At 37.1% G+C, this 13,963-nt stretch overlaps 1 protein-coding gene across 1 annotated transcript in view; it reads right to left on the minus strand.

Moving 5' to 3' along the window:
• Positions 1 to 13,963, minus strand: part of LOC113438245 (sodium-coupled monocarboxylate transporter 1-like) — a 29,649-nt gene that overhangs the window by 9,735 nt on the left and 5,951 nt on the right. The window contains exons 4-9 of the mRNA XM_026703530.2: positions 12,733 to 12,800; positions 11,850 to 12,004; positions 10,217 to 10,357; positions 7,647 to 7,776; positions 5,124 to 5,212; positions 1,420 to 1,529 (exon numbers count right to left, since the gene is read on the minus strand). Coding sequence (XP_026559315.2) covers positions 1,420 to 1,529; positions 5,124 to 5,212; positions 7,647 to 7,776; positions 10,217 to 10,357; positions 11,850 to 12,004; positions 12,733 to 12,800 — 693 coding nt within the window. The remainder of the gene's footprint in view (positions 1 to 1,419; positions 1,530 to 5,123; positions 5,213 to 7,646; positions 7,777 to 10,216; positions 10,358 to 11,849; positions 12,005 to 12,732; positions 12,801 to 13,963) is intronic.

Here is a 13,963-nt window from a genome sequence, read left to right on the forward strand (position 1 = left end):
TAAAATATATCTCAGTTTCTACTTTTAACTAACTTCTTTAAAAATTAAGTATGAATGGATGGTCCCTGGCATTATATTAAACAAGTCTTTGCTCGTCATTGTCCCCATACTTATTTGTGTCTACAACCATTTTAAAAATAAAGCCTTAATAACCAACCACATGCCGATAATTGCTGGAATCAGAAAGGCTGCCTATTATCTTATAATGAGAAAAAAAAATCCCTTGGTCTCAATTCTGTAAGGGATTCACAAACTTTAATTCCAAAACGCAATCTGCTAATTCAAACCTCTTTTAATCCATGCATTGTCATAAACAAGGCACCAAAAAGATACCAATATTAGTATACATTGTTTTGTGTTATTATGTACAATATTATATTACATTACTTTACATTACGTTATATTATATAAAATGAATCAATATTAATAGGCACACAATATTATACCTCTAAAATTTTGCAGTAACTGCTACCACACAATTAAAAACAAAAACAAATAAAAGAGTAGCCTGGCAGGAGACACCAGTTTCCATTCCCTGAAATTGTTATTTGGAGGCAAATATATGACTGCTTGAGTATATTTGGGATTTCTAGGCCTGAGGGGGGAACAATATGACTCCCAGTGGCCTTACACTTACACAGGCAGTCCTCAACATATGGCCACAATTCAGCCTGAACTCTTGGTCTTTGAGCAAAGTGATGGAAATGGTGTAGGGTCTCCCGCTTGGGCGGGGGTTGGACTAGATGACCTACAAGGTCCCTTCCAACTCTGACTATCTGTTATCTGAAATGCCATGTGACTGCTTTGCTCAACAACTGCAATCCTGGCTCTCCCAGCTGTGGTCATTAAGCAGTCATGCAGGGTCCTCCCCAACCCTGGATGGCCTGGCACCAACTGGAGTGTGGAAACTTGCCACAGGCCTGCAGGCTTCAGCTGGGTACTGAGCCCACTACCACGTGGAAACCTGCCACAGGCCAGGAGGCCCATATCATGCTTGGGAGCCGTTTCCCTGCCCCACTACTTACTTTTGCCTTTTTCTCCAGCTGCTGACAGGCATACCCAGTGATGCAAAACATAGTCAGAAAGCCAGCAAATGCAATCTTTGCAAGCCGGAAAGAGCTTTTCTAGCAGTAATTGCGCCTTGCCTTGACTGAGCAATGTAGATTGTGTTTTGTTATGGCAATTTAGCATAATAACATACTTAAAAATAAATAAATCAGTAGTGCACAATTTGGAAATTCAGAGTCATCTGTAGCCTTCAAATGCTTTGCATAGTCTTCAGATCTACCTATACTTTTTTAACATGACAAATCATCAACATATTAAAAAGGGAAGAAATCATCATAGAAACTATTCTTAATAAGATTCTACAGCATTTACATATAAATTTTCAAAGCAGTATACTAAAGATAAACTTACTTATTCCCATGGCAATATATGATAACTTTTCTTCAGACAGTGTGAAATAAGGCTTAATGAAATCTTCTAAAGTTACAGTTGCTAATGCATTGATGCTGATAGATACTGAACTAAAAAAATATAAAATTAAGCATTGTTAATGTTTAACCTGCATTATTATTTCACAAATATTAAAAATGAGCTAATAAGAAAAAAATAAAGTTAATCTGACAAGCAGCAAAATACAGACCTATTATTTATTTCATTTATATTCTATTATAATCCAAACTAACTCTCAGCTTTTGTTATCTGCACAACCAAACACATATCTGCAAAATTATATTTCTGTGTCTGTTGTATGGTGAGAGAGCTGGTTAGTTGATGGTAATTTTGTTGTTATTGTTATGTTTCCTTGATCTGATTATGTATACATACAGAGAGAGATTTTATTGCTATTTCCATGGGTTTTCTTTTATTATATTCCTTTTGGAGGGCTAATTAATTTATTTTGATGAAAGAAAGAGGCTTTCTTTCTAGTGAAAGAGTCTTCTATTCCAAAGGATGTCTCACTTATTTAGAATATATGTTTTTTTTAAAGTTCTGACTAGTTTAATATCAGACTGATAGAATGGTAAGCAATAAAACTTATAAACAGCTTGCTTAACAAGTTGGCATTCCATTCAGAACTAGTTAATGCAATATACCGTATATATGGAATGAATGACATAAAACAGTGGCCTTCCAATCTGAGTAAAATGTAAGAAATTATTTCCCAAGATTGTTTCCTAATGCAATTCAGTGGGGTTTATCCATGAAAAAGTATGTAAAGAACTGGAGCATTATTAAGGCAACCAAATATGAATCTCTATTCTAGGATGTCAATAAGAGTTTCAGCAGTTATTGATTTTATGCAATGATGTGCATCTAGGAATAAAACAACTTTCATCATGAAAGCAGTATTTATTCCACAGTATCACACTCCACAAAAGGCACTGCTCAATGGAAATCTACAAATGTAATATTACATGTAGCCCAGTATTTATTTAAACATTTACATAACAGTTGCACATTGTAATATCTGGCCTTTGAATGACAGAAATGGCCCTTGAGGACTTAAAAATAAAATCTGATATAACTTTATTTATATTTCTAATATATCATTATTTTCCACTATATTTTACTAATTATAGTTTTTTGAATCATACCAAAATGTATAAATTGATACAAGCTAGAGGTCAATGATTTGGAACCCAAATGTGACTCTTGGATCTCAGATTATACATTTCCAGTGGTGGGATTCAAATAATTTAACAACCGGTTCTCTGCCCTAATGACAGGCTGGGTAGGTGTGGCTGGGTGGTCATGTGACTGGGTGGACATCGGTAGGCGTGGCTGGGTGGCATCACTTACCATGCTCAGCCCCGCCTCCTGGCCGCTTGCCTCAAAGGCCTCAACAACATCCAATCTCTATTTATTTACTACTACTGAACTTCACTTAACGGTGGCAAGGAAAATCACAAAACAGATCAAAATTCACTTAAATCTTGCTTAGCAATGGAAATTTTGGTTCAGTTGTGGCCATAGATTGAGGACTACCCCTAATGAGAATGTAGGATAAGGAGCCTACTTTGCTCAACCCTTTGGGGTGACTTTCAAGAAACATTTCAAAATAGAAGATTTTGGGCGCAGGTGGTGATGGTGTGGCCGAACCGGGTCCACTTCTCTACTTGGTTGATGGGGCAGCTGTGCTTGGCCAAGGGCCAAGCCAGAGGGAGCCAGGACATCTGAATAAGGACAGTGCTCCTGGCGAAAGGCCTTTCGGTTGCTTCTCATGTGAGGAGATGAATGCTACCCGGCTGCGATGGGAGTAAGGGGAAATAAAGAGGCCATTGGGGAGGCCAAAGATTCACTCATTTGCTTGCTTTGCTCTCCTGCCTCCACTCTTATAAGCTGCCTTTTCTCTTCCTGCCTCCCCTTGTTCCAGAAGCATTCCCCTCTCTGCTAGCAGCCTCCCCCTTCTCCCTCTCCCTCCTTGCTGCCAGGAGATCCGGTGTGAAGAAGGGAGTCACCTGCTGCCTTTTGCTGGTCCAAGCTAAGAAACTTGAGTTTACTTCATGAACCTCGCTCTGCTGCCATTCTGTCCTTCCCCCCCTCCTGCCCATTAAATTCCTCATCCTCCCCCAGGCTCTAGGCCCAATTTAGCGAGACAAAGCAGTCGCACCAGGAGGGGAAGGGAGAGCTGGTTTTTTTGGCTTGGGATTGGATCTTGGCCACCACATTGGAGGCTTCACTAAAAGTCCTTTTCAAAAAGTGTGGCCACGGAGTCCTTCCTGGAGAGCAAAGCTTGGCTTGGACGAACTGATCCGTCCCAAAAGCGAGCTCCAGAGTTTTCACGCGCCTCTGCCATTCCAAGTGCCCTGCCCTTCAGATCCCAATGGGGCCAGCACCTGATGGTGGCAGTGCTCCAGGCAGGCAGATGTCCCAGGGCTGCCTGCGTGCACCACAGTGGAGTAGTGGTTTCAGCTCCAGTGTAGCAGTCTCCCACAAGGGGTGCATCTCCCAGTCACATCCTAAATGCGGAATCCAACCCATTTCTGGGCTCAACACCCCCCCTTCAGCCCCCACACAAGAGGACTCCCCAAGACTAAGCTAGACTAATGTCTAGTGGCAAAGAAATTTCCAAGCGGTCCTCTCATTACTGCTGTTCTTGCATTATAATTAACATAAAATTTCTGACACTCCAATTTCCACAGAGAAATTGAACATCTGCCAGCAACTTGGGGCCTTTACCTAATACCCATTCTTTCTTGGTAGGAACTGATTTAGATGTTAGTCTTTTGGAGACTTTCTATGTAAATTATAAAATGGCATTTTATAAATAAATACTTAAAACTATTACCATTTTTACTGAAACATTAAAACCATAGAAAGACCATCAAAAAATCCAGCAAGAAAAAAGAAACAGAAGGAAATTTATTAATAACCAAGCTATCTCACTTGTACATTGCATTGCACTTTCGAAAATAAATAAATCAAAAGTGCTTTCATGGGCATTCCACACATTGAGGATCATAATTGGGTGACAGCAATGCTGGAAGTAGCAGCTGATCAAATGGACTCTATTAAAGTTTACTATTCTAAAGACAACGTTTTGCCCGACCTGCTTTTACATTGTATTTCTAAACAATTATAGATCATATAAAGTCAGCTTTTGGTTGATTAAATCAGATGATATAGTCTAAATTCATTTAAAGTCTCATATTTCATTACTGAGGAATGCCTCAGTATACCCTGAACAGAGCGGCAGTAAAAGGCATTCGTCCTGTTACTCAATCATTATTGGAAAAAGAGATATGAATTTAAATTTCTAATCCCTGGTGAAGCAACCTGATTCTAATCCCCCTATCTAGAGATTAATTCAAAACCTTAGAGTTGTAAATAAGGTTGGTCATCCATTATTTCTTAATAAATAGAATGTACCTTCTTTGCTATAACATTTTCAGCATTTGATGCTGATATCTGTTAATGGTGAGATTGTCGGATTTATCCTTACTTTTAAAAAATACTATACTTTTAATAAATTTTGTCTTATAATACAGATTGTCCTTAACTTAAAACCATTCATTTAACGACCAAACTTATCACACTAAAAACTATCACACTAAACTTGTCACACTAAAAACTAACTTATCAGTGAGCTTTATAATGTCACATTTAAAACTTACCTTAATGAAGCACTATAGGTTCCAGCCACAAAAAGTCCTGGTAAACCTGGATAATCTTTTAGAATATCCAGGACAAAATATGGCATGAGCTAAAAAAAATTACAATTAATAAATATGAAACATGTATTTTTATTTTGCTCTTTACAATCTATAGTTGAAAATCAAATTTGAAATATATTTAGTTTCAGTCATGTAATCTGAGAACTCAACAATTATGACTTACACATACATATATTATTCTCTAGTTGTTAATCTACATAAATTATGTTCCTTTTTATATGGGTTGACATCAGTTGTGGGTTTCAAATAATTCCACCACCAGAATTGTGAGCACGTGCATACGTGCATGCGTGCAGTGCAGCTTCTGTGCATGTACGCATGCACAACTTCCGCCACAAAGCATGGCTCAAACGAGCAGCCTTTCGGGGCCTGCCATGCTCCCCTCCATCTCCGCTCTCTAGGCCAGCGGCTACTTCTCTCCGCAATGCTGGGAGAGTATCTTGTGCAATTTAGCAGTTGTGAGCCACTGCTTTCCTCTAAGTCCCATCTAGAAAGTGCTGCGGCAAAGAGAAGCAGCAGCCATGTTGAAGGTGGGCAGAGGATCCGGGGCAAGGCCAAAGCGGGGGAATGGTGTGTTCACCGACCCAGCCGAGGTGAACGGCAAGCAGGCAGAGGCTCCAGGGCAAGATTGGAGCCAGGGAATGGCACATTCCAACCCAGCCAAGGTGGGCAGATGCTCCGGAGCAAGGCCACAGCCAAGGAATGGCACGTTCCCTGACCCAGCCGAGGCTAATGGCAAGCGTGCAGGGGCTCCGGGCCAAGGCCAGAGCTGAGAAGTAGTGTGTCTCTGGCCCCTGACCTGACGTGAAGGGTGAGCGAGTGGCATACTTACCTTTGGTGAGGAGAGCAAGTGAGCCGCGGAGGCAAGGCACAAAGATTATCTGGGCCACATGGCAAAGGCAAGATATATAGGGGCAGTATATTTTTAAAGGAAATTTTATCCACTAATCAATAAAGGAAACAATATGCTCTCCTTTGTTATAGATTTTTTGACATGTTTATATTTTGTAGTCTTTGATTTAAATCTAGAATTAGATAAGATGGAAATAGATTTTAACAGATTTTAAAATGGCTGAGTACAAGAATGATCAGGAAAAAATATGAAATACTGGATATACAAATGATCCAAATGCTCCCTTAATAATTAAAGGGGAAATGCAAATAACAAACCTGGAGAATTGATTGGGATAATTTTCTTATATTAGACATTAAGGAGACCTGTTAAAAGGAGACCTGTTAACCATAAATTATTTACATAGGAAAATCTAAAACTTGATAAAACTTGATAAATAGAAACTTGATAAAAAGAAACAGGAAAAAAAAATAAAGGTACAGCACAATATTTGAAGGGATTAAAGACTCAAATATCTTAAAAAATAAAGGGAAGAAATATAAAGTTGGTTTATTTCAGGGCTGTCAAACTCATGGTCCACAGGCCAGATGCATCACGCACTGGCCATGCCCAGTTTAGCAAAGGGGAAAAAAGTCAGTCATGTGACAACATCATGACAATGCGAGTTTGACACCCCTGGTTTATTTGATCAAGATTAAAATAGATGTTATTATTTCTATCAAAGTCCATCTTTAATGGACTTTGCTTACCATGACTGGAGGTCAATGTTTTAACGATTTTTCTATAAATAAGAAATGTGTTATGGGATGAAGATACTGTTTTTTAAGATAAAGTGACAAGTTTAAAAATTGTTTATATTTGTTGTGACAAGAGGAAAATTACATCTTTATATTTTATTCTCTTTGTTATAAAAAATCGGGTCTGATGCTACCAGCATAAGACCAAGAGAATTTGTGTTCTTCAGACTACAACCAAAAATTGGACCCATAAACATTTAAAATTGTTTGCATTAGAAATTGTTTGTCAATGAATTAAACTAGGATAGATACTACATATTCTCTAGCACAGCTGCTAAAATAAAATAAATCAAGAAGCCATCATTTGAAGAGAGAAGCCATCATTTGTGTTAACAGTAGTTGTTATATTGCATCAGATATATTTGAAAACACTTCACAAAACGAAGCAAATATAAGTGTCCCAGGATAATGTAACAAGATCCAAACTGGGTTGGTCACCAGGGCCAGAAGTTTACTGGTATTTCTCAGAGGAACAGTAAACTTCTGGTCACAATGACTGATCCATATTGGATCTTGTAAAACTGCACAAATTTATTTATTTATTTTATTTCCTTCTTTCTCTTCCTTCTTTCCTTCCTTCCTTCTCTTTCTCTTTTCACAAAATACATATGTTTTAAGTTCTCCCCACTCTAAAAATACATCATTTTCTTCCTTCATTGATTTACATCTATTTCTAATAAAATAGTACATTTTTGGTATAAGCATTTTAATTGTTCCAGAATAATGTGACCATAAATTATTTACATAGGAGATGCAAAGAAAAGATAAAACAAGTCCAAATGACAATTATTTCACTTGTACCGAATACTAAACCTGATCTGGAGCTGATACAATTCCAGATGTCAATGGATCACAATCTTTGTATATTGAATACATTGATAATCCATTCAGTGAAGCAAAAATCAGAGCTATCCACAGGCCCACAAGATTCAGATATAGAGCACTATAATAAAATTGAATAAATGTTTGGAAGATTAGAAACATTTCTTTCTAATGTTTCTATCATAGAAATGCCACATTTATATGCTGTAATACTTTTACATTGAGCAAAATATGAAGTATTAGTGGTTTCCTTTTATAGTTTTAAATTTTTTGTTAATTATATTGCAAGAAAGGACCACCAAAGTTAAATGAAAAAAATATTGAAATGGCATTAGTATAATAATGGAGACTTGCTTAACTTTGTACTTTTATCTGCTTTATGAGATATAAGAGATTTGTATTCCACCTTTCATTTGAAGTTTGAGGCAGAATATATAATACCATTTCCTCTTATTCCCTTCTGCCCCAAGAATCGTGCAAGTATCACCACAAAAAAACTAGCATTCAGGTATTCCTCAATCTCAGGTCCTCTTCCTGAAGCCTTGGAATTTGAGGGTTCTGTGCAGGATCTTAAATATCCTGGCACTGCACTCTTTTGGATAAAGAGCTCTGATGTTGTTCCTGGAATCTGTTAAGAGCCACTCTCCCAGCTTAGGAGTCGTAGTGCTCTTACCACCATTGGTACCATTTTGGTCTTTCCTCTCCAGTTCCTCCTTCAGGTCCTAATATTCTCCAGTTCCTCTACTCCTTATTCCTGATGTTGCTGTCACACGGTACTGCTACATCTATCACAACCACTGTCTTTTGATCCTTGTCTACTACCATAATGTCTGATTGATTGGCTAGTACCTACCTATCTGTCTGGATCTGGAAGTCCCACGGGACCTTAACTTTCCTTCTTATTATCCATGACCTTCCATGGGATGTCCCATCTGGACTTAGGATGGTCTGGCCTGTATTCTGTGCAGATGTTCCTGCCATGGCATTTTCTCTGTCTTATCTTCCTCCCATATCTGCAGCTGCTTCAGGCGTTCTCTCAGCAGCTCATCTTTGGGTGCCATCTTACTGATGTATTACTGGATGCTCTGAATTTCATCCAAGACAGTGTTTTTGACACTCACCAGGCCCCAAACACCCCCATTACAGCTAGTGTAGTCTCTGGGTGTTGGATTTGGGGTGGAAACCTCAATACATTGTGAGGAGCTTCCAGATCTTCATGTCAGCAGCTTCCATGTACTTCTTTAGCCAGCTCACTATACTGGCAGGGAATTTGAAGTTGGCGGGATGTACATCTTAACTGTTGTTCTTCCTATAGAATTGGCTCTTCAAAACCTGTACTATCCTTTGGTGATACTTGGATGTTACTGTTTTCCTTGCTTCGTCCTCATGGTGTCCATGTGACTGTGAGAAACCAAGGTATTTGTAACTGGACTATATGTCTGTTAGGGCAATACCGCCAACCTTTTAGGCTCCAGGGATCAGTTCCATGCAGGGTGATTTTTTTGTGGAATGTGGAGGGGGGGTTGTTTGCTGCCCAGATCCCATGCATGCGCAGATGTGGCTTCACTTATCCATATACAGGCAATGACTGATGGTAGTTCTACTCTTGAACATATGTCCATATCCAGCCCTTGTGGTTATCTAGCTAAGTGGTTCAAATCTATGCAGAACAACATCTTTTAGAATACTATCTGATAGTACTTCTCAATGAGCCTTGGCAACCAGTCTTGAGGGTTGATTGCAGCTAGTTTGTCCATGATCTTATGTCTCCTATCAACTGTTGTGCTCTGTAATGGAGAAGGTGGTAGTGACATCCCAGCTTCAGGGATTGGCTGCACACCCAGTTGGTTTTCCAGGTCTTCTTGAGTATAGGTTGTAATGTGTAATTGATCTATCTCAAGTTGTGAGAGCAGTTTCCTCTTCAATATATTAAGGCATTGGGTAACTAGCTGTTTCTCAGTTGGTGTGGATGCAAAACTTCTACCTATCCATAGTTCCCACATGTTCCATATAGCCATGGTGGCGCAGTGGTTAGAGTGAAGTACTGCTGGCTACTTCTGCTGATTGTTGGCTGCCTGCAATTTGGAAGTTCAAATCTCACTGATTGGCTCAAGGTCAACTCAGCCTACCATCCATCTGAGGTGGGTAAAATGAGGACCCAAAATTGTTGGTGCCAATATGCTGACTCTGTAAATCACTTAGAGAGAGCTGTAAAGTACTGTAAAGTGGTATATAATTCTAAGTGCTATTGGTATATATACTCTCTCATTAGATCTATTGCTGTAGTAGCAGTCCATCAATTCTAGGTTCTCTTGTTTTGTCCATAAATGGTTTGTTCCAGTAGTCACTTTTCCACCAGAGTAGGAAGGTGAAGCATTAGGGGTCTTTGTCCAAGGACATCTAATAGTAAGGGATTTGAACCCTGGTATCCCACATCAAAAGCAGCGTTCTAACCACTAAGCTATCCAACCACTACATACATACACACACAAACATAAACATAAAATATTGCTACAAGGATGTTTGGATTGGAACAATGCATTTACAATATGGAGACTTACCATTTGGCATCCCATTGTGATCTGCAGGCAAAATATCGCTGAACTTGACTTTGATTTGTTGCATACATGCCAACCCAAGTAAAAGTGCCACCAATCACAACAGTCCACACAGTGTGTCTTTTCAAAGGATTCGGGTTAAAGCTTCATAGAAAATTTAAGAAAATAATTTAAATATTGTCACTAAAAAAACTCTAGAATTTAGTGGGGGGAAAATGGACTTTTCAACTTAATAAAATTCAAGTTTTCCCAGTATAAATATAGAAACTATAAACAATTTAAAAAGTCAGTCTTACAAGTGACACTTCTCATGTTATCAAACCAATGCTATCATCTATTCTATAACAAGCTCCATTTTTCCTATAATATATATATTACAATAGTACAAAATTCTCTGTTCCATAAAGAAAGGTATGAAACTCCAAATAGTTGCCATTTTGTTTCTTTCACAGTTGCAAGTTGGAAAAAATGTTAGTTGGCTCAAACAGGGAAAGGTGAAGAAGGACCACGCGTTGGGGAAACTATTTCTTATGGCTTTTTGGAAAAGGCTGCAGACAAGACTAAATTCTGAACATAGAACACAATTAAGAGATAGTACAGATCTGAAAACTATTTGGGGAGAAAGTTTTCTCTGAGGGACTACCTACAAATCCTTAAAATAGTGAAACAGTGGCATTTCACGGGATATACTTATTATGTGAACATACTGTGAGAATCGCTTGAGTCAGTCACATCTCATCATTAAAGGGCAGTGGCAAGGATTTAGAATTTTTTTTACAATTAATTACAGCTTTAGCAGTATTGCTACCATTTTTTAGACATTTTACTTTCAAAATTTCAAAACAAGAGAATCCTGTTGCTATGGTTCATACAGTCCAAGTTTGAGCAATTCTCCTGCAAACTTTATAAACTTATTAGGATAATAAAGATAACTCCTTTTTAAAACACTCAATGTATTCTTTATTTTTTATAGCTATTATATAGATAGTTTAAACAAAATAGAAGCTCTTCTTCCTGAGTTACGTTGTTATTCAAGATGAGTATCTTAATACAAACAGTTTGGCATTCATAATATAGATGATTTAGGTAAAGAGACAAGCCTTTAACAATCACTTTAATAAGATGACAGTAACCTCCTAAGCTTCAGGAGAGACAGAATATGTCTGTCTATATATAATATAAATGACTGTTCTTTAAAAATGAATCCAAATCCACTTGTTATAGTAACTTATATTAATACAAAATGTTTTATTTATTTATAATATTTATTGGCCACCACCTTACCACAGGGCAACTCTGGATGGCTTATAATCATAAAAGATACATACAGTACAAATCCCTAAAAACATCAATAAATTAACATCACCAAGTGCTATGATCCAATTACAGATGGGGAGGGCAGGGTGGGGGGAAATGGAATCTGTTATTAATCTATTATTATTATTATTATTATTATTATTATTATTATTATTATTATTATTATTATTATTATTATATAATTTGCTATTTTAAAATGATTAAGATTCATATCATTTGTCCACTAGTTCAAATACAAATGCATAAACTTTAAAAACACTTTTAATAATTTTAATAAAAAGTTGCATTTTTATTAGTTTCCATGCAAAAGAGTACTTACTCCCAAATATTTAATCTTCCTCCCTGGTAAGCATCGTGTAGAATAGGACCAAATCCTCCTTTAATGATCACAGCCCTTGCAAATACCAGTCCCAGCCCAACTATCATCAGTATATATTGGAAAACACCTGCCCAGACTACTGCCTTTAGACCACCCTAGTTGGAAACAACAGATATAAACTATAGTAAAATATATGTTCTGCCTATATAAACATGCATATGAAATCTGATTTTTGCACAAACTACCCACTAAATATAGAAATATTGGCATAGATCATGTATTTGCTTTAGAAAAGAAAAATTTCAAAAGTTGAGCTTTCATTTATATTCTAGTATTCAGTTCGTTTCAACTGAATAAATTAATATTCATGTTCTAAATAATATCAGCTTCTTTTTCTGAAAACAATTAGGAGCTGCTGTTTGTGATATTCTTGTGGAGGCCTTTTTTCTTTACTTATGATATATTACAATATTAATACAGAAAAATATTTGTATATAGATTGGTTTTTATATAATACAGAAATGTTTACATGATGAAAAGTTCATGCCCTTAAAAGCAGTGTTTGTTCTCCTATGTTGTGCCACGCATTTATGAAGTAATTTATACATCATATACCTTATTAAAAATAGGTATATTAATGACCTGCTAAAAGAATGCAAATGACCAACTGTCTGCAAGGAGTATAAATAGTTCTAGTCAGAGCTGAAGAAGCTTCTTGGATGGAAGCAAAACATCTTCAAAGAAAAACCAGAAAGTCCAATTGCCTCTTGAGAAAAGCTCCTTTGGAACAATCATGACCTAGATGACTGAGAAGCTCCATATCTAACTTGGATTGCTTTACTAATAATTTACAAAATGTGAATTATAGAGATTTTTAACATACGACTGAGCAGTAGAAGATGCAGATTAATCCAGTTGCTATTACTGAATCCCACAAGCGAAATCCTGCAGCTGAAAAAGAAAAGAGTTTTTGAAATATTTCTAGGATAGTATAGAAGAAATATATTTAAATTAATTAAAGGAAAGATAACCAGAAGCACGTAAGAAAAACTATAAATTATAGTGTATGTAGTACATAGATTGAAAACCTCTTAATTAACAGTCCATAGGCAGGCAGAGAGTATCTCAGCTAAGTACACATCTTTCTCTCAAGCATAGACTTTGCTGTTTAAGTGAAAGGCAAGTTTATCTTCAGTCCACCTTCCCAGAAAACTTTGTTATTTTGAGTGACTGTCACTAAGCAATGCGTTGGTAAAGTGTGATGACACGCAATTGTATTGTTTAACAATAGCAATCCCAGCAGTGCTTATTGTCATCATTAAGCAAAGATCCCAAGTTATTAAGTGAGGGTCTCATATGAGTGTGACTTGCAACTTCCTGCAGACTTCCCATAAACAAACCAATAGGACGTTTTTTTTAAATTTATTTATTTTTGTCAATTGCTTACAAGATAATAGGTATAAGTAAAAACAGTTATGAATACATGGATACATATAAGAAAAATAAAAAAATAAAAGAAACAATAGGACAGAGATGGTAGGCACGTTGGTGCGCTTATGCACGTCCCCCACAGACCTCTTAGGAAAGGGGTAAGGTCAATAGTAGACAGTCTAAGGTTAAAGTTTTTGGGGTTTGGGGAAGGAACCACAGAGTCAGGTAGAATATTCCAGACATTGACCACTCTGTTGCTGAAGTCGTATTTCCACCAATCCAGTTTGGTGCGATTAACCTTGAGTTTGTATCTATTGTTTGCTCTTGTGTTGTTATGGTTGAAGCTGAAGTATTCATTAACAGGTAGGACATTGCAATGTATGATTTTATATACTATACTTAGATCGGACCGAAGGCAGTGTAGTTGTAGATTTTCTAGGTCTACAATTTCAAGTCTGGTGGCATAAGGTATTCTGCAATGAGTAGAGGAGTAGAGAACTCTTCTTGTGAAATATTTCTGGACTTTCTCAACTGTGTTAATATCAGATACGTAATGTAGGTTCCAGACTGATGAGCTGTATTCGAGTATTGGTCTAGCAAATGTTTTGTATGTTCTAGTTAGTAGTGTAATATTATCAAAGAAAAAGCTAAGATTAAGATTAGGTTAACAACTCTTAATGCCT

Source organism: Pseudonaja textilis, chromosome 5, assembly GCF_049901715.1.
Source record: "Pseudonaja textilis isolate UNSWEBS1 chromosome 5, rPseTex1.2, whole genome shotgun sequence".
In the NCBI taxonomy this organism is placed as follows: Eukaryota; Metazoa; Chordata; class Lepidosauria; order Squamata; family Elapidae; genus Pseudonaja; species Pseudonaja textilis.